Source organism: Nylanderia fulva, unplaced genomic scaffold (genome assembly GCF_048542155.1).
Source record: "Nylanderia fulva isolate GAGA-0341 unplaced genomic scaffold, ASM4854215v1 Scaffold18, whole genome shotgun sequence".
NCBI lineage: Eukaryota > Metazoa > Arthropoda > Insecta > Hymenoptera > Formicidae > Nylanderia > Nylanderia fulva.
Window position 1 is genome coordinate 4,113,003 of NW_028190055.1, and position 23,560 is coordinate 4,136,562.

Here is a 23,560-nt window from a genome sequence, read left to right on the forward strand (position 1 = left end):
CGGAAAATCGCCGAGAAACTCGTCGAGGCTGCGTAATCGAGGGGATCAAAGCGAATTTCCATCAGGCGGGTTTAATTCTCGAGAATATAAATGACTTTATGTATATATGTGTGCGATACGTGGGCGGGTAACAAGATATGTACAGTATGGAATACTCTCGGATTCTGAATTTTATGATTTTTCTTGACAAATCTTCCCGAAGTTGAAGAAGGATTTCGGAGCAACATAAATCGTATTATTTAATTGGACTTTTAAAATTTAATTTGTGACAAATTTTTTTATATATGAATCTTTATAATGTGAGTATTGATATTTAAATTATTTAGTTTAAAAAAATTAACTTTAGAGTTATTACAAAATTTGTTTTTCCTATTAAGATTCTATTAAAATCGACACTAAAACTTTCTCATTTTTATAAATTACGATTACTTGATATATTCATTTTTTTGCTCGATTTTTTTCTAACAGAGGAAAGAGAAGACCAGATATTTGATTTTGTTTCCAAGTATCTAGATATTAATTAAAATCTGCGGTTATTGGTTTACATTTTTTTCAACGAATATTCGTTTAACTTGCCATGTTTATTCGCGTGATAATTTGTAAGATACATTTATGCAGCGTGTAAAATCGAAAGAGTATAACACTTTGAAAGATCCGCGATGCACACAATGTTTTAGATTAATCTGCTGTACGTCGCGCCATTAACATTTCAGAGCGCTTGACGATACGTGATAATCTGTTGGATGGGCCGCATATGCAAAGTTGTAAAATGTACTGCTCGTTATCGTCCGGAGATACGAATCATCTGTTCCGGACGCTGTACGGTCGCGAATTCTCTTTCTCTTCCGTTCCGATTTCATTGGTTGCCAGAGATCGTGCATTATATATACATGCGCGCAAGTAAAGCACTCTCTTTTTTCTTCGCTAGCAATGGGATTAAGCCGATTAAAATTTATTACCTTTACAAAATTGCGTGTAAAAAATGATTCGAGTCACTTAGAATGAGAAAATAAATTTTCATGTCGCCCGACAGTTCTCAATTTATTCACTCGCATTAGACTCTTCAGGTATATGTATATAACTTGACAGGAGAAAAAACGACGTTATTAAGTCTCCTACACTCGACAATGTATTTAAGCTATTTTTCCAAATTGGTCCTCACACTCTAAAGTAACGCTTTTGCAATTGCAATTTGCGACTGCTTCCACCCGGTTCGAAATGCAATATGTTTCGAAACTTGCTTGCGCGGAGGGTTCGAGCCCATCTCTGCTGCGTCTGGTTGCGATTGCGCGAGAACGCGCGCGCGCGCGCGCACACACATACGTATCCCGTGTTCACCGATGGCACGTGCTCGACTCGTAGAAGCATGTGCATGCCACTACTGCAGTCCGCGCGAATTCCGCTCGCAGTTGCATTTCGCGCGTTCGCGCAAACGGGCGCGTTTGCGTCTACGCTCGCGAGTTATTGCGTGTATCGACCCTCTCTCTCTTTCTCTCTCTCGCTCTCGCAGTTTGTCTTCCGTTGTCGAATTTCTATCGTGTGTATATACGCACATGTATCGCGAATTATTCAGTCGCTTATTGGTATTCCTCGTAAGTGCACTTTCGAAAGTCTCGTTAAAATCAATCGTCAAATTGCGAGCTCCGAATTTTAAAAAGAATTTTTATATAGCATTACTTGTGTAAAATATTTTTTTTATCAGAAATATTTTAATGAGAATTAAATGCTGCATTAAATTATCAAAAAACGATAGATTCTCTAGTTTGAAAATATTTGTTGCAAAAGTAGTTTTTTTTTTTTTCAACTCGATCTCGTAACATTTGGAATTACGAAGTTTTCTTCTCACATTCGGAAAGATTTGCTAGCAGACTTTTGCGTACGCATTTTTTCCACGCGTCATGCTTTCCCTAGAGATATCACGTGCGCGCGTAGAAACGTGAGAGATAGTGGAGAAAAGAATAAATTTTTCCGGTGATGCTCGCGAATTTTTCTATCTGGTTACGGGAGTTTGTAGCACGGCTTGAACCTATTCATATTAACGTGTCATAAATATACTGATGTATGTTTTATAAATGAAACTAAAAAATACTATAAAAAAACACTTGTAAAAATTATTCGAAGAAAAGAATCCATAATAAATACAATACGCCTGATGCAAAGAAAAATACTGGAGAAAATTGATACGCTAATCATGGTTGTCAATAATGTAAATTTAAATCGCAAAAATCGCTCTGAGGTTGATAATCTAATTTATAATCTAATAATCATCTCCTCTATTATTTCAATCAATTTCTTATGCAAATTATAGCTATTGAATAAGGACAAGAATGCACGGGATTCTCAAAAGACTGTTACAGACTATTCTCATAAAACATGCATTATGAAGACATCGATCGATAATACCATGAATGTTACAAACGGGACAAAAGTGCTTTTGATCGATACATTCATGAATTATTTCTCCGTATCTTGGAGATGCTCTTTACATGGCGAAACATTTCGGAAACGTCGAGCAGGAGTGAAAAGCATCGCCGTAGGATGCAGAGCAGATGAGTACACTTTTGATAGATTAGTATTCGAATTATAACTCTCTAATGCTAATAAAATAAAATGATTTTTTGAAAATGTAATACACGGTATAAATTGATTGTGTATTTGATAACTGTGATAGAAAAATAAATTTTTTAGTTGAGAGATTTATTATCCAAAATAACAGGGAGAGGAGTAGTACTAGAGAGAGAAAATGTCTGGATTTATGATAAATGAATTGTTACGTAATTTTTTTTCTAAATTTTGTAAACTGATATTTTTTGTTTCTGTTTGAAGAACATTAATCTTTACCAAAAGTTTTGACACATTGAGTATTAAGTTTTATGCCGAGAATGTGTCTCGAGATTTTCGAAAAATTATTATTAGAATATATTAGAAGAAAAATTATTATTTATTGTTAGCGGGAAAGAGAATACTGAAAAAGATATAACTACAATTTAATGACGTGTTTTCCACTTACTCCTCTCGTTGTTGCATCTCGACAGCTGCAATGTTATTAATCATAATCTCATTGCAAGGAATGCGAAATACAAAACACATTGGAGAAAAAGAGAATTTGTACTACGTGTCACATTTTCGAGAAATATCCGCATACTGTTATATAAATATAATGGATGTTATCGACTGGTAATGGACTTTCAATGTCCATAATTTGGCACAGCTATGTGGCTGTATCATTGAATTAATTTTTGACGTATGAATTAATAACTTTTTGACGATCGACGGATAACGCAACGTTAATTTCTGAACAGTGTTGTAACAAATTAATTTGCAACATTTTCGTTTTTCTTTCTGTGTCCCACCACATGTATAAATGAATTAAAATAAGTTTTAATTTTTTATATGCCATTATTGCATTTTCTTTTGTGTTTCAAAGATAAATATAAAAACTTTCTATAAAATATAAGTAGATTCGTCATAAAATGTATACGTACACCTATACTTTATTGATAAAATATTTTAGCGAAGCAAAGAGAATCGAGATATAAAAATATCTTAGAAATAGCAGAGTGAAACTTGGACAAAAATTTTATCAGAGATAAAATGAATATCTCTTTCTCTTCTCTTGCTTTTTTCTAAGAAAATTTAATAAAGGGATTATTCGCCTCTCTCTCTTTCTCTCGATATTTCCGTTTCAATTTTACTTCTCAACGAAAACGTCACGGAGGGGAATATTATAATTTTAACGTCTTGACTTAAATTTTTTTTTTAATTCGCTTCGTTAGCCGCTAATTAAACGTTGGCCCGGTAATGCAAAATAACGTATAATAACGAATACGTTCCGCGGTGGATAAAACGCGAATATGCATCTCACGCCACGCCTGTTTTGTAACACGCGGGCGTGCAACAAAGGAAAGTGTAAATGGGAACTTACGAGCGACGGTGGGCTGATTTATTGTCGAATTGACTATTCATCTCCTTCACCCAGGAGAACCTCCGTAAGAAGCCTCGCGGTCATTAGCCCTCGCACAGCAGAAACCCTCTGCCGTTTGTGAGTCGAGAAAATAAAAAGAAAGAAAAAAAAACCTCCGTTGCTCCCGTCGGTCGTCAAAGAGTTAGCAGGCAAGATTCGAAAATGGAGATTCGAGGGGTCCGGTCTCTTCTGCTCTTGTTCAGACCGTATTAGAGTCGCACTTGGAACGGAACTGACGAAATTCCGGGACGAAATTAACGCTGAAGAAGGACCGGATATGTTGGCGATACTAATTTACGGGAATCGAACTTGTCGCGAACTTGTGTGTAGAAAAGGAGGAAGAGCGGACTCTTTAAACGGAAAGAAATTTTTAAGAATCTATTTTTTTTTTCTTGCGATTTCTGCAATACTCGTATATATCGTTCGAAGCCTCATGAATATTGCAGAGTTTATTGCTGTTTAAAGAAGTTTTTTTCGCGAGATCAATGGTGGGCGTAGCCAGGGAGAGAGGCATTTGCACTTAATTAACGTGACTCTCCATATTCAGTAACTTTGCACGTTATTACTCTGACGTGCGTGGATGAGAAAGGAGGACAAATATGCATATATTTAGAGTCTCTGAAACTTCTACTTTATCTTGATTCGCGGAATAGATATCTTTTTATCGAAAATTTGATTTAGAATATTCGACATTAAATATCTTTGTAACATATCAAAGTTTTGTTCAAATTTATTTAAAGAATAAATGTTTTTACTTAATTTCAAATAATCTAATAAAATTTCTGTTTTTGGTTTAATTGTTTATAAAAACGTGAAGAAGATGGCATAGCGACAACTCTAAGAATTCCAATGAAAATCATTTTCAAGAACAGAAATATCTCGTGCGTGCATATATATATATATATATATATATATATAATATATCCAAAAAATATGACATTTGAATGAAAAGATAAAATTATTACATCGGTCACTGTACAAAATCTTTCTAATATTCGATAATATAATTCCTGGCTGCGCTTTCCTCGCAATGATCAAAATTGCTTGAATCTTAATAAGAATAATATAACTCTCCAATTTCCTTCACTTTATATTCAAAAGTCACATGTAGCACAATTTAATCTAATAATTAAATTTTAACCCAGCGAGTCGGAATTTAAAAAATGACGGGATAATAATCTTAACCACCGAGAGTGCATCGGAGGGTTAAAAGAGTGCATTACGCTGAACTCTCGACGAACATTGACGCGCGCGATTCAAGGGAGTGCACAAATCGTATATGCGAAGAGAAGAGAAGGAAAAAAAGCTCTCCGGGAATGAGAAAACGGCCGTATAAAAGGGATTTAATTGGCACTAGGCCGTGGATCATCGTCGCAAATGTCGGGTCTCTGCGTCGTTCATTCGCGCGCGAGCGACGACGCGAGTCATCGATTGACGACCGTAAAAGCGAGCGGCACTTGGCACGGAAATCTCTCGATGTTTAATTCTCGTTATCCGTCCTTTCATCCGTTTTCCCAGCTTCATCCCCGTTTCCTGTCTCTTTGCTTTTCATTTTCTGCGGCGGCGATTGCATTAACCGCCGCCGCGGTGCTCAGTGATGGATTTAGGCTTAGAACGGTTAAAACGAGACATATCTTTCTTTTTTTCCGATCTCGACCTGAAATGAAAAATGTAGTGAAAAAAAAAAAAAAAAACCGAGATAAATTTAAAAACGCGATTAGACCGGAGTATAGATTTATTTCGGAAATAAATTTATACATGCACATTTGATTTCTAATAATACATACATATATATGTATATATAAATAATATATAAATTATATATATGCATATTGAAAAAAATGTAATCCGCGTTATATATTATTTTCGAGTCTCGTATGTGGGGAATAAATTCGCGCGATCATCGGAAGAGGAAGTTATTAAAAATTCGCGAGAGCAGGGTGCGTAAATCCGTCACTGAATCTGTCCTCGCGATTGTGTGTAATATTCTTCGCGCACACACTGTCACGCGCGGACGCGTACATAATTCTTTGAGGAACGGAATCCTCCCTTCTGCGGCAAATTTTCTCCTTTTTCTACAACCCTTTCCCACGTCAGAATCGCGCGCGTCGATCGTTCTCTTTCGTAGAAAAGAGTAGACACGAGAGGCAAGAATATTCGCGCGCACGCACGATGCACTCTCTTCGTCCGAAAACTCTTCTGGCGCGGCTGCTTTGATTCGCTCCTCCTCGAAGAAGGGCGTCGGAAGGTCGAGGTCGACGCGCTCTGATAATAAATGATGTTTTATCTGTCGTGCCCGGCGGATATGTAGGCATGTCGACCGAGGGAAGAAGGAGGGAGAGAATTGTAACGCGACGAGGCGTCAATCTGCTTTTTCGTTCGCGCAGGGTGCGACAAATCATGTCGAGGCCGCACCGTCTGGTCGCTAACGCGAGTGCAGAAGAAGGTAAAGATCTCTCTTGTATCTTCGATACATCTTAGAATTTATATGTGCGTGTGTATGTATGATTATAGAATGTGTTCTTTGTATGGAATGTTTGCCAGCAATTTTTTCCTTTACCAAAATATTATTAGAGAATTATTACCCGGGAAAACATTTTTTATATATGACGATAAAAAATTATAGAGAAATATATAAAATTATACGTATAATCGCGTGTCCATATAATTAGATAAAAGTGCTTTTTATGTGTAAACAATTTTTTCCCGGATAGCTATTTCTTCATATATATATATATATATCTTTAATTTTGAACATTAGATATCTTGACATGACATAATTTAATTTCACAAAAATTTATACTTGAAATTATACGAGAAATAAAATTGTTTATCTACTTGCGCTTCCTGAAGATTGAGAACAATTAACTTAATTATTTTTTTATTGACTATATAACAAATAATTAAGAGTTTGACGTTTCTATTATAGAGAGAAAACATTGATCTCACATTGATGAAAGATTTTATAAATGTACTTATTTGCTGTGAACATTTATGGGTTTAAGTAGATAGAAAAATTGATTCTCAAATTAGGACAGAAAATTTGACAATTTGAGCAAGAATAACAGTTTTCTTTAATTAGAAGATAGAATATATAAACGAACTATATATAGAATAAATATAATGGAAAGGTATCTCGATGAATAAGGTTTTAATCTGAATCCTATACATATCGCAGAGAAACGAGAAGAGATAATATAAAACGAGCGCGATAAATTCTATGAAAGACAAATCTGTGCGAAACGTGCGCATTTCCGGTGTTTTAATAACATTTATCAGACAGTACAATGAATATTGCTGCCTGTGGCAGAAGGGATATCTATTTCCGGGATATATACATGTACATGTGGCCGAATGTGTCAAACGGTTGAGAGTCTGCAATTTTTTTTTTACAATCGTCGAACGATATCGAGATCCTCTCCGCAGGACTTACGAGCTCGATAAAAACGCGGAGAGCCATTCGCTCTTTTTTTTTTCCGGAAGGGTATAGGACGTGGACGATATGTTTTCTCCCGCTGTGTGTTAATTCGCCAATCGCTGAAAGCGAGCGTCATAATTTCCGTTGCCGTGCGCGTTTCGCCCGAAGCGATATTTCTCCCTTGTCTGCGAGCAACAAAGGACACCGATAATTGTAAAGCTCTCGGGTCCGGCCCGATCGTTTTCGCGTACGTTTCGCGCTCGCGAACAAACGACAATGCGCCGCGAGAAAGAGCGCTGGATATTGTTACGAACGGTGCTTAATTTCTGCGGTAACGCGCGAACGACGCGCCCTTATGATTTTTCGGCTTGTTGAGCGGCCAGTTTCATTTTTTTTTTTTCTCCTCCGGACCCCAATATGAAAAAGTATAGTATATACGACTATCTATTCCACACGCTGATTTTTTTCACAAAAAAATTTCCATTTCGAGTCCCCATTGTATTTTGGGAGAAATTAATTTGTAAAATAAACTTAAATAAATGTTTAAAGAGGATAGCTTTTTTCTCCTTTAAATTATATACACTTTGTTTATAGAATATGTCGATTTATAACTATCAGTCTTTTCTTTTATTCGATATTATTAGTAATATGTTGGTATTATTAGTAATATGTGGGTTTATTTTTTTAATTTTGTTATATTTAAATATGTCGTGTATTTCGAAATTATTTGGGAGTTCAATTCTGCATGCAGACTAAAAATAATTATATATTTGGTATAATTACGTATCTCTGAAGCCACTAATTAAACATTGATTAAATCTACGATAGAGAACAGTACTCTAATACTAATGATCGTACAATGGTCACGTGTTCTCTCTCAACTTGTTACACTAACTCTCCTGGTTAGTTAACTTTTCTTGCTGTTGGAAGCAGTTGTAGGGGATATTGTCGGTGGCACGAGATAAGGCGATTACGGCTAAAGGATCTAAAGAACCAGGTGTCGTCATTATATGAAAGAGAGAAAGAACGTAGTTGGAGCTAGCTTGTGTTGTTTGTTTGTTTGTTCGAAACTGCAAGCACTTCGCTTCCGTGTAACCACTTCGATAAATATAGCGTATGTGTATCTTCGAAAATAAATAAACAAACGTGAACCAATTAATTGAGATATCCTTTTTCTTGTTTTTTTTTTTTTTTTTTTTTTTATAATTTACAAGAAAAACGTTCTCCATATAGGACGTTTCAATTTTCCCTCTCGCAGATTGATTACCTCTATTTTCAAATAAAGCCTTATTTCGCGCACGAAAGAAGCTTTTACAAGTACGAAGTCTCGTCTTATCGTCTTAATTACCGATTCGGTGGGAGATTAAATCTCGGTACGACGAGGAAATTTTATTTAAACAAGCCAATTTATTCGCGTGTCTGTGTGTGTCTTCGCATACAATTAATTCCTCACAACACGTGTGCACGTCGGTTTTTTATTTTTTTTTTCTTCTTACTCCAGGTGAACCTCAACGAGAACCGAGCGGCGACACGCGAACGAGTAATTTGCGCGTAGGCCGCACCTTTATCGCGTTCTGCGTAATAATCCGTTAATATGCCGCTCGCAATCAGGCATCGGTCTATATTAAACGCGCTACGAGCCGTCGAAATGACTCGGTAAATTATCTCTACAGCGGTCGGTCGCAGCAATTCGCGAGCCACCCGCTAATTACGACGAGCTTGCATACGCGCCGGCCGATTAATTAGACAAATTAATTTAGTAAACTGTTAAGGGCGATCATCGCGACGGTGCGGTACAATCGATCGGCGATATGCGCGGGAAGTATCATCTATCATAACCCGTTAATTGATGAAGTCGATAATATTGGGTCTCTCATCGTATAAATTGACAAACGTTCGTTTTCGATTAATTGCGAGATATCACGAGCGACGCGGTTCGCCGAGAATGACGGTGCGAGATAAAATCACGCGCGATGTTTACGGAGAAATTAAATATAATTAATATACTTATCTTAATAATTTATATTTTTTCTTCTTTTTTCTAAATAACGTCGAGTTATCGTGGAAATAATATAACGCGACATATCGCGTTTATTCACGATCATCGTATCTCGTCGACTAAGTCTACACGGGAAGATATATGTATATGTGTGTGTACAACGGAGGTGGATGTGACGACAAGGTGTTATTGATTTCTGTTTGATGGTACACAAACGGAACAATAATTGGCCGAGACTCGAATACAATCCAAATGGCAAAGCCGAAATGTATTACCACATCGTAATGAAAATTGGCCGTAGCGAGGATTGTCGTGCGGTCACCTCAAATAAGATCACGGGATTTGTTAACAGTTTGTTCTGGTTTCTGGTATTGTTCCGTGAATTATCATTTCTCCTAGTACCATTATCTAGTTGATTCGTTCGCGAATTCTGGCGGGATGAATCAATTGTTCTTCATTATTTTCTGAAAAATGACCCTCTCTCCAGCGGAATAAATGCGTCAGTTTATTTTCAGCAGAATTTAGATGATTATTAATAAGCCAATTATAAAATTATTATATAATTTTTTTAGTTTAGTTATCAAATTATATTTTATAAGTACACTACTGAGAATTTATATAAATATAAGTTTTCGTACAGGATACTCATAATATATATTTTAACTGAGCTATATAAAGTCTATATACCATAAGACACGAAATAGCAGAACTTTATATCGTATTAAATAAACGAGCAATTTTGTTTTCCGAAATACGATTCGCATCGTCACTTCATAGCACATATAAATGCACTCAATATGCACCCAGAGTTAAAGGAATACTTGAAAACAAAATCATCATGTATTTGTTCTCTTTTTTAACGTCGCGATGTATGCATATGTAGCAAAACAATGAACAACGAGCGGCGAAAAAATGCCAAACACACATTGGTTTCATTGTTTCGGCTGCTTACATGTACTGTTTGACCCCCCGGTATTTGTGAAAGGGTTGGGAGGCGGGCAGAGCCCGAGTCGATTGTTTGCCCGCTCATTTAACGGTCGGCAGAGCTCGGAGAGAGTGCGCGAAACCCGGGCGTACTTGACGTTTCAGGTGACGCAGGTGAATAAGCAACGCATAGACACGGCACAGGAACCGGATATGAGTCCCCGGTCGCCACGCGTGATAAGTCAGGCCGTCGCGGTGGTCGCTCTTCTCCTTTCTCGTATAACCACAACCCGGTAATCATCATGCTTAGTGCATTTCTGAAGGAAATTGTGTGAGTGAGAGAGAGAGAGACTTCGTAGAGTATTGAATTTTGTAGAATTTATATCCTGCTATAGAAATGTCAAAATTGCATATACAGTGATGGATGAGATACATTTAAAATGTATCTCGATGTAGATACACAAATTAAAATTTATATAGATACAGATACTTTAAAAGTATCTCAGATACATACATAGCTCAGATACTTTTAAAGCAGTCTTGAGTTTTTAAAAATTTGGTTATTAAAAAAAATATGTGAAAATGTATCTGCAAATGTATCTGAAAAAAGCAATTCAGATACCATGTTTTGTAAATACAGATATAGATATTTCAATTCGAATATATCTCAGATACACAAAATGTATCTAGATACTACCCAACACTGGTTGCATGGAATATAAATTTTTCTTCGATAATAGAACTAATAACGAAAATTCAATCTTTGATATTTATAGCGCGCTATTAGGAGAAAAGAATGATGATAGGAAGAGCAAGATAAATTTGTTATCAGAATTGCTATATGCTATGTATAGGAAAGAGTTGCAAATTTTTTGATCTTTTTCCTGATTTCCCCGGAGAGCTTTCTTCTCAGATATTTTATAGCTTCTATAATATTCCAAACATAGCAGCCTCGTTTTCTCCTTCACGATTTATGTATAACGAAGAGCATATCGATCGTTAATTCAATAGCTGAGTTAAACAGTATCAGATTGAATTTTTAATATTTATATTTGATATTTATGATATTTTATTACGCAATATTAATCAATATGATTGATGAATTTATATTAGATGTTTATATCACACGATGAAAAAAGAGGAATAAAATAGTAAGATAAATTTAATGGAATAATCAAAATATAAGTAAAATTTGCAAACTTGTTGATTCTTTGAGATATTTTGTAGCTTCGGTAACGTTTGAAACATAGGAGACTTCAATTTATGCATAACCAGGGAGAGCATGCAGTCGTTAATTTCACGGCTGAACCAAACAGGGAGCATTTCCATCCTGTAGATCAGAACCCGCATAGTGCAAATGCACCTTCACGGTTCACAGACATCGTCTGCACAGCTAGACAACAGTGTAGGTGGACACCATACTTGTCGTTTCCGACGGGCAGGTCTATTAAAGCTAAAATGCACTTTGGACCACCGTGGCAGCAGTGCGACTTTATATTTCTACCCTTTATGAGGTTTATCCGTTACCGGATTTCTATCCTTTAATCTTACGAGACGCGCCGGTCGCTGAAAGCCCAACCTTTCGTCTGATGTCTCATACACAGTGTCCACAAAGAACATGCATCTTTCTACAGAAATATGATTTCTTTAGCGAAAGGATTTTTTAAATTATTATTTATTATTATACAGGATGTCCCAGAACTAGCGGGAAAGTTTTTAATGGCAGATTTCTGGTATCATTTGGAGACGATTTTCTCTTAATGAAAATGTTAAGGGGGATCATCATGTTTCTAATTTTTGTTGTTATGTATCTTTATAACTAACAATAAGTTTTATATTAAAATTCTATTAAAGCAAACTCTACCTAAAATTAACTGAAGAATGTAGTTCTGTTAATATTTTATTTCCACAAGGCCTTTATTTTCAACTGCTTATAATTCAAAAATTATTGGTGCCTCGACATTTTCGCTGAGGAAAAATCGTCTTTGAATGATACCAGAAATTTGCCATTAAAAACTTTCCCAGTTCTAGGACACATATCTTACATATCTAATTAATTTTTTGAATCAATTTAATTTTTAGACATTTTTTACGTTTGATTAATTCTTTTAAATATTTCTGTATAAAGAATTCTCTATTTCGATCAGCTTTTAAAATCTTGATTTTTAGGAAGAGTGTCTTTGCGTGGTTTACACTGGCATATATTTGTTCTTACTACTTAGCAATATCGATGAGTTGCTTTGATAAACTCGCTGGTGTTTACTCTCGCTGGCAGCCACGCGGTACTAATGATTTAATCACATCTGTGAAGCAACGCTGCCTCTTGGTATATTGCAACGTTGTTTATATGCGCTTTGAAATCACATTACATATATGTATATTAAAGGCACTTTGTTTGTTTGAAGTCTCACGCGTTTCTTCGTTACCTCAATGTCTGTCGCAATCGACTAACTTCAGCACAATATTTCCCTGGTTTAGTAGGTGACCTACTTGTGTCTTCTACAGAAGAATGTGCAAGCTGGATGCATTATTTAAAAAGGAGTGTAGCAGGAGAGTGATTGCGTTGCATAAAGGGAATTGTTTAGAAGTAGCATGTGCTATTTTCAGTATTGTAATAATTGCATGAAAATTCATATCTTGATATCGCATCAAGGTATATATATTTTTGTTTACATGATGGCTTTCGTAATCAAATTACTTAGAGACGGTATAACCGCAGATATATTGCAGAATAATTCATTCAGGTGGCAGAGAGAAAGAGAGACACATATGGCTAGCGTATATGACTAATTTCTGTGCGAAGACAAATTTACATCCTGTCCTGCGAGCTATCGTATGCAACTTGTCTTGCACAACCACGTGTATAGGCGTATATCTATCGTATAAAATCTCTCTCTACAACACGCGGGCGTCTATTCGGCAGATGCTATCATTTCCGGGGAACGAAATTACGCCAATTTTAGGCAAGTTTAAAAGCGGCAACCCGCCATATATCGTAGCGACAGCTGCTTATTTTCACGACGCACATACAAGGTGATGGAAAGGTTGGGAGAGAAAAGAGAGGAGGTAGAAATTATATTTCACCCTTGAGAAATTGCGGTTTATGTACCGATGCGATGCGCGAGGTCACGGTTTTTGGCTTCGTTGATGTTCCTGTCGTCCAATTCCGCCCCGGTAATGCAGCCAGAAAGTTGGAGCCGCGTAATTCATTGGTTATTACGACTTGAATTTTTCGCCTTATAACGAGGACAGAATGTCTGCATTACTGTAGGACCCCCCATAACGAATGATATTACGCTCTAATCCTATATATCCACGGTGAGAGAGAGAGAGAGAGAAAGAATTTTTCTTTCCCACGGAACATTTCTGAAAGCTTTACCACTGTGATTTTAACAACTTTGGTTATTTACTCTTGATTATTTTACAAAAAGAAATAACGAACGAGATGAGTGTATTACGGTTAGAACTTTTTTGCACGATATAAAATCATCCCGAGATAATTCGGACTTGGAAAACTAGGAAAGATGCATTAAATTAAAAAACCGATCAGCATTCTTAAGCATGTCTTATAAAAGATATTAGTCGAGATATTAGTCAACTTTTTTTTACAATTAAAATTTATTATAGATTTCAGTATAAGTATAAAAGATGTCAGTAGTTTCTTGAAAAATCTTTGATAGTATAATGTATTTAAAAAAATTTAATTTCTTAATCTCTTCAAAATTTCCAGTTTCCAAAGTACTAATCCGAAAAATTAAAATCTTATAAAGGCAACTTCGAAATATTTTTAATCTGTCTGCGCTCCTGAGATTTACTTGTGCGTTTCTAAAGAATTGACGAATTAGAAGATCAACTCACGTAGCGAATTTTGGAGAACGCTCTATATATATATATATATAACGCAATGTCCATCTGCGCGTCGCATATAAACTGCACCTGCTTAGCTAAGGAATAAACGATAAAAGTTTTACGGCTGAGACAGCGCCCTAACGCTACGTGCAGCGTTTCGGTGCACGCCATCTTCGCCCCATCTCTCCGCCACCACCTGTCATTCTAATAAATTTTACCTCATGCTCGGCTGTGTAACGTCGTCGGCTACGGTTATCGGCAGATAGCCCCGGTTATGAATCGTGGCAATTCACGAAGGTCTCTTTGTCAAAAACTTTCTGCGTTCCCCGCGCAAATTCAATTTCCCTGATCGCGAATATGAATTACAGGTCTGAGGCACATTACTCCGCGACATCGCTAACGCGTTGAATTATTATGCAAATTTATTAAGAGCGCGCACATCAGCTGGCGCGCTCGAATTTTCCGGGTCGCTTAAAACCCTGTCTCACATAGCTGATAACTGCACTCTAAACTCTTGTTATGCACAAACTCTTGTTACGTCGTGACCTAGATACGATCAAATTTTCCTTTTGTCTTGACTTTGTAGATATATCTCTATGCGTGTTTACTTTAAGAATCATTAATCTAATCAAAATTATATTCTTTCGATTAAAATTTAATATTTTATATAAATAAATTAGTAAGATAAATCAGCTTTCAATATTAATTTAATATACAATGTATTACAATATTTATATAACCATAACATGCATTTTTTATAGTGCACAATAAAAGTAATAGTATAATAATTATATTTTTTTAAAATAATTTATATTTGTACATTTGTGTAAATATTTTCCTCATAAAACGGAGCAAAGAGAAAACTTTCGGAAAACTTGACATAATGGCCGTTGGCCAAGTAATGAGCTTAAATGTGAGGATTAGTACACTAATTAAGTTCTATATTTATAATATAGAATTCTATATTTATAATATAGAATGTTTTTTCCTGTTGGAATATACGATTCTTATATAAATTGTTTTTCATTTCTTCAAAGCAATTGCATTTCCATACAATTGCCCATCACCCACAAGATATCGTGTTACCTTCGAATCACGATAATCAACTTCCTTCGGTAATTTGTGATTGAAAAATCATCGATCCGTGTGTCCTCTCGGGGATAGTTTTTCACTCGAGCGAAATATACTTGCGCGAAAGACAAAGGGATATTCAATCAGAGACATGCATTTTGTGTACCGTGTAATTTTACATGATCATTTCTGTAGAACATTTATTTAATCATATATAAATGTACCCGATGAAATTGCTATCCTTGCAACGTATTATATTTTACATTAAAGATATCTCGTTGCAATAAACAAAATTCCTGTTGCAAGCACAGTAAAATTATTTTACTGCGCACTCACGTTTGCAATAAAAATAGATGTAATATACGCGAGATCTACTAAAGTTTATATTACAGGGAGAAGGAAAATTTTATTTGAGATGTCACGTATTCTCGATAACAGTTCGAGTTATATTGGTCTAATATTTACAAAATCTCGATCATATTTAATAGCTATCGAGGATGTCTTCTTTCAGAGACTTCTTTCAAAGAATAAAACTATTTAACAATAAATGAGATTACCAGGATAGGGAGATAAATCACTAGAGAATCCTACAAACCCGAGAAAGGTATTACGAGAGATGAGTCGGTATTACTTGAGTGCAATATAACTTAATTAGTGTACTAATCCTCACATTTAAGCTCATTACTTGGCCAACGGCCATTATGTCAAGTTTTCCGAAAGTTTTCTCTTTGCTCCGTTTTATGAGGAAAATATTTACACAAATGTACAAATATAAATTATTTTAAAAAAATATAATTATTATACTATTACTTTTATTGTGCACTATAAAAAATGCATGTTATGGTTATATAAATTTTTTAATCAGTAGTTTATCTATTCTAGTCGGAATTTAAATGGATTAATATGCAGACACGTCATCCGATTGAATTACATAACGTTATCGAAGACATCCGTTATAGCCTTAACAGAGTAATAACCAAAGATAGCGGTCTCTTCGAACACCTGCATATACTAGAGAATTAGAGTTAATCTGACACAATCCGCTATTTACACTCAATATATATCAGTGTAAATAACATAGTACATCTGTTTTTCGATCTAATAAATTTGATAAAATGCAATATGAAATAAAGTGGTACTTTATGTAATCATCAGAATTGAGAGTGAAGATCGATAAATTAGTCAATATCATAAAATATTGTAATTGGAAACTACATATACATTAATTGAAAATAATATTTGTGTAAAATTACATGATAATGTTGGGTTTTTTCGATCCAATATAATCATGCAATATTGCTATTCATATGGAAAATTACAAATTATACAATATGTAATTTTATGTGAAACATATTTTTATATATTTTTTTTATATATTATATATTAAGATTAAAAATATTCCACTGAATATGGAATTACACATAGGAAATGCTAATAATGTATAAATGTTATAAAATAATTAAAAATATTAAATTTAAAATTACAAGTAATTTTTGCATAAAAGTAGTAATTATATTTACATATTTTTCCATTAATATGTATTTCCACTTTAAAAAATATGGAAAAAAATTACAGTGCTAATTAAGTAATTTTTTCCAGTTTTGAACAAGTAATTTCCATGTAAAAGTCAGGATTTTTTTCAGTGTATATATATAAATAATTTTTTTTTTATATAAACGTGAACGATCCGTATTCAAATATATATCGATCAATAACCCACTTATTGATCGAAACATTACATTATAGGGAATCGACCCCTATCGATCTTCGAGCTCGACTGTCGGCGCGTCAATCCGACAGCGACTTAAGCGGTCTATATGCGCGTGATTCCACGACTCCCTCTGTCTCCCACGCGTTTGACGCCCTCCACCTGACTATAATTCCTATCGAGCATATTATCCGCGCTCCCGGAGCGCCCGGTATTTCTGCGGCGCGTCTGCGTGTACACCATGTCGCCATGGGACGACGCGCCATGCGTGCGGATTTCGCGCGCGCGATATCTTCACCTGGCCGCAATCTGACGTTTGTGTGTGCGTGTGTGTGTTTGTAGGTATATACGTCGCCACATAGCCCCTCTACATGTATGTATACGTGACATGTGCGAAATACCGCATGCGGAATATTTACCAGAACCTACCTCAGATGTTTGGACCCCTTAGGGCAGCGCGCGTATCACGAAACCTGCTCCAGACAACGGATTAACTCGGTTTAATTCCCTCGAGAACGAGCAAAACAACGTATCATGTTCAACGGTAATTGTAGATACATAAAAGACGAGAACATTGTCGCGTTAAACCGCTCGAGGGCGAGCTTGCTCCGTTTAATCGTGTTAAATGAAAAACCATCAATTCCATTTTTTTAAATTTCTTTATTGTAATAGATAATAATTGAAACTACCTCGAAAATTAATTGATCGACGAAAGTGATGAAACTGGATTCTTCAATTGAGATTTCTCGTAAAGAGAGAGAATTTTTCTCACTATTGTTTATTGTAACAATGAGAGAAGACATAAGAAGAAGAAAGATAAGATGGTATCGCGCTCTGCTATAAAGAATAAAAGATGTTCAGATATTTTTGTTAACATATACAACCATTATTTAGCAATGAAATTGCTCGTAACAATTTCAGTCGAAGTTTCCATGATGTGGAAATGTCCGACTGGGCAATTACATTGTTCCGACGACTAGTAGAGAAACCGCAATAATAGGTTGACAACTTTCCTCCGCACGGATATTTATCTCGGAATTACCATATCACGTTCCCTTGAGGACTGCATAGGTAAAGCCGGGCGCAATCTAGAATCATTGAGCCAACGAATTGGTGCAAAGTGAGATATATATTCGTAATATCTACCTTTTTGAGCGCAATATTCTCTCGCATATTAAATAAATTTTCGATCAGCCGGTAATAATTAACAATTGCGTTTAATATCCGACAATAAATTAATTCCAACGTTATAATAAATTTTGCAAGAATAATAAATATACATATACTTAATGTACGATTACAAATAATAATCGATAATTAATCTCTGCATTTTAATAAATATTCGTATGTGCACGTGATACGAATTATAATAAACCTTAATTAATTTCTCGTATATATAAAGCACACATTCTGAATACATGTATATATAATAATGGATAAATTCAGCCTCTAAACTTGGCCATCTTTCGCTATTTTATTATTTATTTGATTATTTATTTTAATATTTTAATTTACGCGTTTAGAAGCGCATTTTATACATATATATATCGCAGTGGTTTCGAGGGTTTACCTGGCGGAAACGTGTGTCCCTATCGTACACGAACCACGGGGGGTGTTTCCGATCTTTGGCTCTCATGTAGGGTGTCTCGCGATCGATCACCTCACAAAGGGGTGGAAGGAGAGGATGAGGAACGTCAAATTCACCACCGACGCGGCGTGACTCAACCAGACGCGACTCATGCATAATTTATCTAGGCTTAATTAGTCGCGAAGAAGGAAACAGAGGGAGAGAAAAGCAGAAAAATACTTTCCATTACATAAATATCCGTCGCTGCCGCTAAGTAGACCGCGTACATAAATTTGTAAATGACTTGAGAGTCTCTCTCTTCGTCTCTTTTACTCTCTCGTCTGCGGCTCGTGATGTAGATTTTGCTAGAGCGAACGTTAACAGGCCGCCGTCTTCCCTGGATTTGTCTCCGTTCGATCGGAATAAATACGGGACGACGGGAGATGACTTTAACTAGGGAACTCTCGCAACTGTCTCTACTCGAGAGAGTTTGCGAAGCTTCAGGTGTGTCGTAGACTAGCTCGCGATGAGAGACGTGTACTTTTCTTGCGTATGTTATAATGCCGGCTTAGAGGTTGAAACTAGTTTGATGTATCTTGCTAAATATCTCACTGAAACTATACAAGCGAAGGGACGTTCGAAACACGAGAAGTGTTTTACAACTGCGTGCATTTAGATTTTTTGTTCATTTAAATGGGGAGGAACTGGGACTAGAAAATTATTTTCTAATTACGTCTACAGTTTTTTTTTTTCGAAAAATAATATATTAGTTTACATCCGAAAACACAAATATGGCGAATTAACTTTAGGAAAATGTGATAATAAAGTTCAATAGATTTTTTTAATTTAAATGAAGAGGGACAGGGAGAAGAAAATTCTTTTCAATTCTAAATTTTTTTTCGAAAAATAATATATTCGTTTATACATCCGGAAAAATAAAAATTTTAAATTAACTTTAGGAAAATGTGATAAAAAAGTTCAATAGATTTTTTAAATTTAAATGAGGAGGGACAGGGAGAAGAAAATTCTTTTCAATTCTAAAGTTTTTTTTTTTTTTTTTCGAAAAATAATATATTCGTTTATATCCGGAAAAATAAAAATGTTAAATTAACTTTAGGAAAATATGTTAAAAAACTCCAATAGATTTTTTAAAATTTAAATGAGGAGAGACAGGGAGAAGCAAATTCTTTTCAATTCGCGTCTAAAGTTTGTTTTCGAAAAATAATATATTCGTTTACATCCGAAAGAATAAAAATGTTAAATTAACTTTAGAAAAATGTGTTAAAAACTCCAATAAAATGCATATTATGACTCGTGTCTTTTTACATCGATACATTTACTAAAATATATATCCGTGATATATCTAAAAACCGTAAAACCGTGGAAAGAGCGGTTGTAAAAATTGCCTTACAAGATCACTTTAAGATCATACTCTCTCGAAGGATATTCGCGATGAGGGAGAAATTTCCGATAAACATATACACACACGTACGTACACAGATGCAATCGAGAATCACTCTCGGTTATATATTCATCGCAGAGAACTTTACTGTCGAGTGGCTCTCTTTCAAAGGTTCTCTCGGCATAAAAAAAGGTTCGTTTACTAGCGATGATGCAAGCAGGTAACTGTCGACATTACGACACGTGTCTCTCTACCCGAGTTTAAAGCCGAGTAGCTTTTACCCAAGCCAAGAGGGGCTCTAGAGGCTTACGTTTTCAACGAACGACGACGAGGACGGGTGCACAGCCAGCCGCATTCGTGCATTCGGGCTGATTTTATTCACCCGCTAGAACCGTAGCGGGTATACATCCGTTTGATATACGGCGTGATGTAAATTTCTAGGTGGAAATCGATATCAAGCTCTCGCCGACTAGTATTTTAGACTATAGGTTTTTTATCGGTTTTTACATAGGATCCGCGCAAGAGCCACTTTGCGCTAAACTTTTCTCTGTGTCGAAGGTTGACTTTAATTCTTTTCTTTTTCTTTAAGAAACCCTTATTTTTGCGCGTAGATACATCTTCGATATATCTCGCCCTGCACGAAGCTTTGGCTCGATACTCTTTATTTACGGACGGTTCGCTCGACCGATTAGACCGCCGCGATAAACTCGCGCAAATGCATCGTCAGCATTCGCGTTAAAGGAAGGAAAAATAGAAATGTATGGCGAAGGTTATACGGGAGTGATTTTTAAAAAATACATATTCAATATAACGCGAATTTCTCTTCGAATATTAGTTGGCTAAAATTTTGCAAATTTATTCTAAATACATATAAAATGCTTTATATTTTGTTTTATATTTATATTATATTTATAATATAATATAATATAATATAATATAATATAAAATATAATATGAAAGTATAATGTTATAATAAAAATCTATTAAAAAATATTTTTTTTAGTTATACAATATTTTATTAAAGGGTGAGAAGAAAATATATTGTTGTCGCACATTTTTATTTCACACGCATTAATCTTAGCGTGATCATCATAGATCGTCAAGTTTTATTAATCCGAGTTGCACGGTTCTCGTGATCATTGATTTATTTGCCGATCGCGTTTCTCGATATTAAGATCGGTTTACCTATACATGCACGACACGTGCATTATAACTCCGTATCGAATTTCATTTCCAGTTGTAGCCGGATGATTCATTAGCACGTCGATGAAAATGAAGAAGAGGGGATATCAAAACATATCTTTAGGTCGCGCGGGTTCGTTTTCAAACATTAATACTTCCCGCTGAAAAGAGAGAGAGAGAGAGAGAGAGAGAGAAAACGACGGGATCCCGTTGCACGAGAGTAATCGACCGGAAAAGATGCATCGAAAATTTCTTACGTTATCGTATTCACGTTTGAAGTTTCAACGTGATTTGCGATTTTCGCTTTGAGAACTGTTCCTGCTTCGATTAGATTTTGGTTAGAGGAAATCATGTGGAATAATCCCACATACTTATGTTCCCACATAACATTTATACATTATTAAATGCAGTAAAAAGATTTAATATCATTAAAATAAATCATGCACACATGTATGATACAATAATCACTCAACATGAGCAGATAAAATAGATAGGTAGATATATAGAGATCTGGTTGAACGATTCGATAAGAGTTCACTCGACTCTCTCCGCTCGTCCCAATAAAAGTCCTGATTAATGCAAATTAACCGGAAATTTCCATTTACCAGTACAAAGTGAACTCTTCCAGTTCCTCTGTCATGACTCATAACTTTGAAAAGCACGACGACCGCTCTCTCGAGTTCGCGCGGTACATACAATTCGCGTTTTCGACATCGTATATATTTCGCTAAAACCTTCGGTTTAGCGGATCTAGAACGATGGATAATTCATCGCGCCACTTTCTGTTCGCAGCTTCGACGAGACGTCGATGGACAGCTGCATATTGGCGACCGTCGACGAGGGCCGGCGAATCGGCGACTTGTCAGGCGAGTCGATGAAGGACGGTAACGAGGTGGAAGTGACGTCATTGGAGGAAGCCAAGTCGGTCATAGCGGCACTCAGGGCGAGGCAACGGGCGCAAACCCACCAGATGCTCGCCTGGCGGAGGACCCTTAAATTGCAGGCAAGTTTTTCAATTACGAAGAATTTCTACATGCGAAAGGCAATCCCATTCCACGCCTCTCATCGTCTTCTTCGATGAAGAAACCGGCCAAGGGAATCGCGGAGGAACGATCGATCAAAGGCTATTACTTCTGAAAACCATAAAACACGCGCTCTCGGTTCGAACCGATGTTACGGACAGTGAAATATTAGATATACGGTGATCCATTTAAATGCGACTGGCTACGTATATTTATACGCCGCATAGTTTGAGGCAGACCAGAAAATGTTCTAAATAAACGTCGGGCGCAGTTTCACCGAGTATGTCGCTGTCAATCGCATTCGGAAGCTCGATTCGCTAGAAATGTTTTATCTCTTTGTATGTAAAAGATATTAAATGTCATTCCGAAGCATTCTCTTGAAAACATGAAATTTTTTTAAATAAAATAAATATAAAGAACGATTAAAATACAATTCTTCTCGATTTCAAGCATATATACTGTACGCATTATACTCGTTTATGGCGCTGATGCAGAAAGACTTTCGGATTGTCATTGCCATCGCGAAAGATTTCCCGTGCACTTTCGAGACACAAGCTGAAGCATCTCGTGACATCCTACGATTTCGCGTTTGACTTCGCGTGACTATAGACAATTCCCTGTTTGCCGGGTAGCACTGTGCAAAAAAAAAAAAAAAAAAGGAACTCCCCCACTAAATTCGTCGGAGAGATCCGCGGGGGAATAATTGCCACGAAATGATCCTCTTTCTCGGGCTGTCCGACTCGGGGAAGTATATACTACTGGCTGGAATGGTCGATGCAGATTATGGATAACGACCTTCCGTGTACTTTTGTCGAATTTAAACGAGGGACTATTAATACGTTGTGGTGTATTCATTTCGAGGCACCCTTCTAATGTGTCTACGCACGAATATAGTAAAACCATATGAATGGAAAGATGCGATTTGGAAAAACTCTAATTTTTTACATCCTTATTCTATTTATTTTTTCCTCCAAAAATTTTTTGTTTTATTAATATACAACAATCTATTAAATGAAATAGTTTAACACATCGCGCCTTTAAATATTATCTATACACACACATATATATATATGTGTGTGTGTGTGTACAGTCATAAAATTATATAATTTTTAAATAATTTTACTGCCTAATAAATTAAAGCGATTACCTTAAATGTATTCTTCTCTTATCTCAAATGGTATACTTTTTATACGAAAGATTAATCGAGAACGTAACGTTTAATTATCTCCTTGAAAAATATATGCATTCTTAATTTGCGGAAATTATAGATCGAATCTCGTTCTTTTTATCTAACAGTATATTTACGACACCGTGACATGAAAACATATTAGATTAGTCGATTAAGCTCCTAGTTACAGAATAATTTCATTACATAGCTTTCTTTTCGTATTCTTTCACGAGTTTAAAAATACTCATTGTCCAGAGAATTAGCTCGCTTTTTCCTCCATAAGCAG

The 23,560-nt window shown here is 35.8% G+C and overlaps 1 protein-coding gene across 5 annotated transcripts in view; it reads left to right on the forward strand.

The window, feature by feature from the left end:
- The window catches only part of LOC114935574 (uncharacterized), a 155,573-nt gene that overhangs the window by 126,694 nt on the left and 5,319 nt on the right, over window positions 1–23,560 (forward strand). For 4 of the 5 annotated variants that reach the window (XM_029308428.2, XM_029308430.2, XM_029308431.2 and 1 more), the window contains one exon: window positions 21,877–22,087. In XM_029308428.2, the coding sequence (XP_029164261.1) occupies window positions 21,877–22,087 (211 nt within the window). Of the gene's footprint in view, window positions 1–2,550; window positions 6,411–21,876; window positions 22,088–23,560 lie in introns of those variants that run through there. The other variant, XM_029308433.2, reaches the window with a different exon arrangement.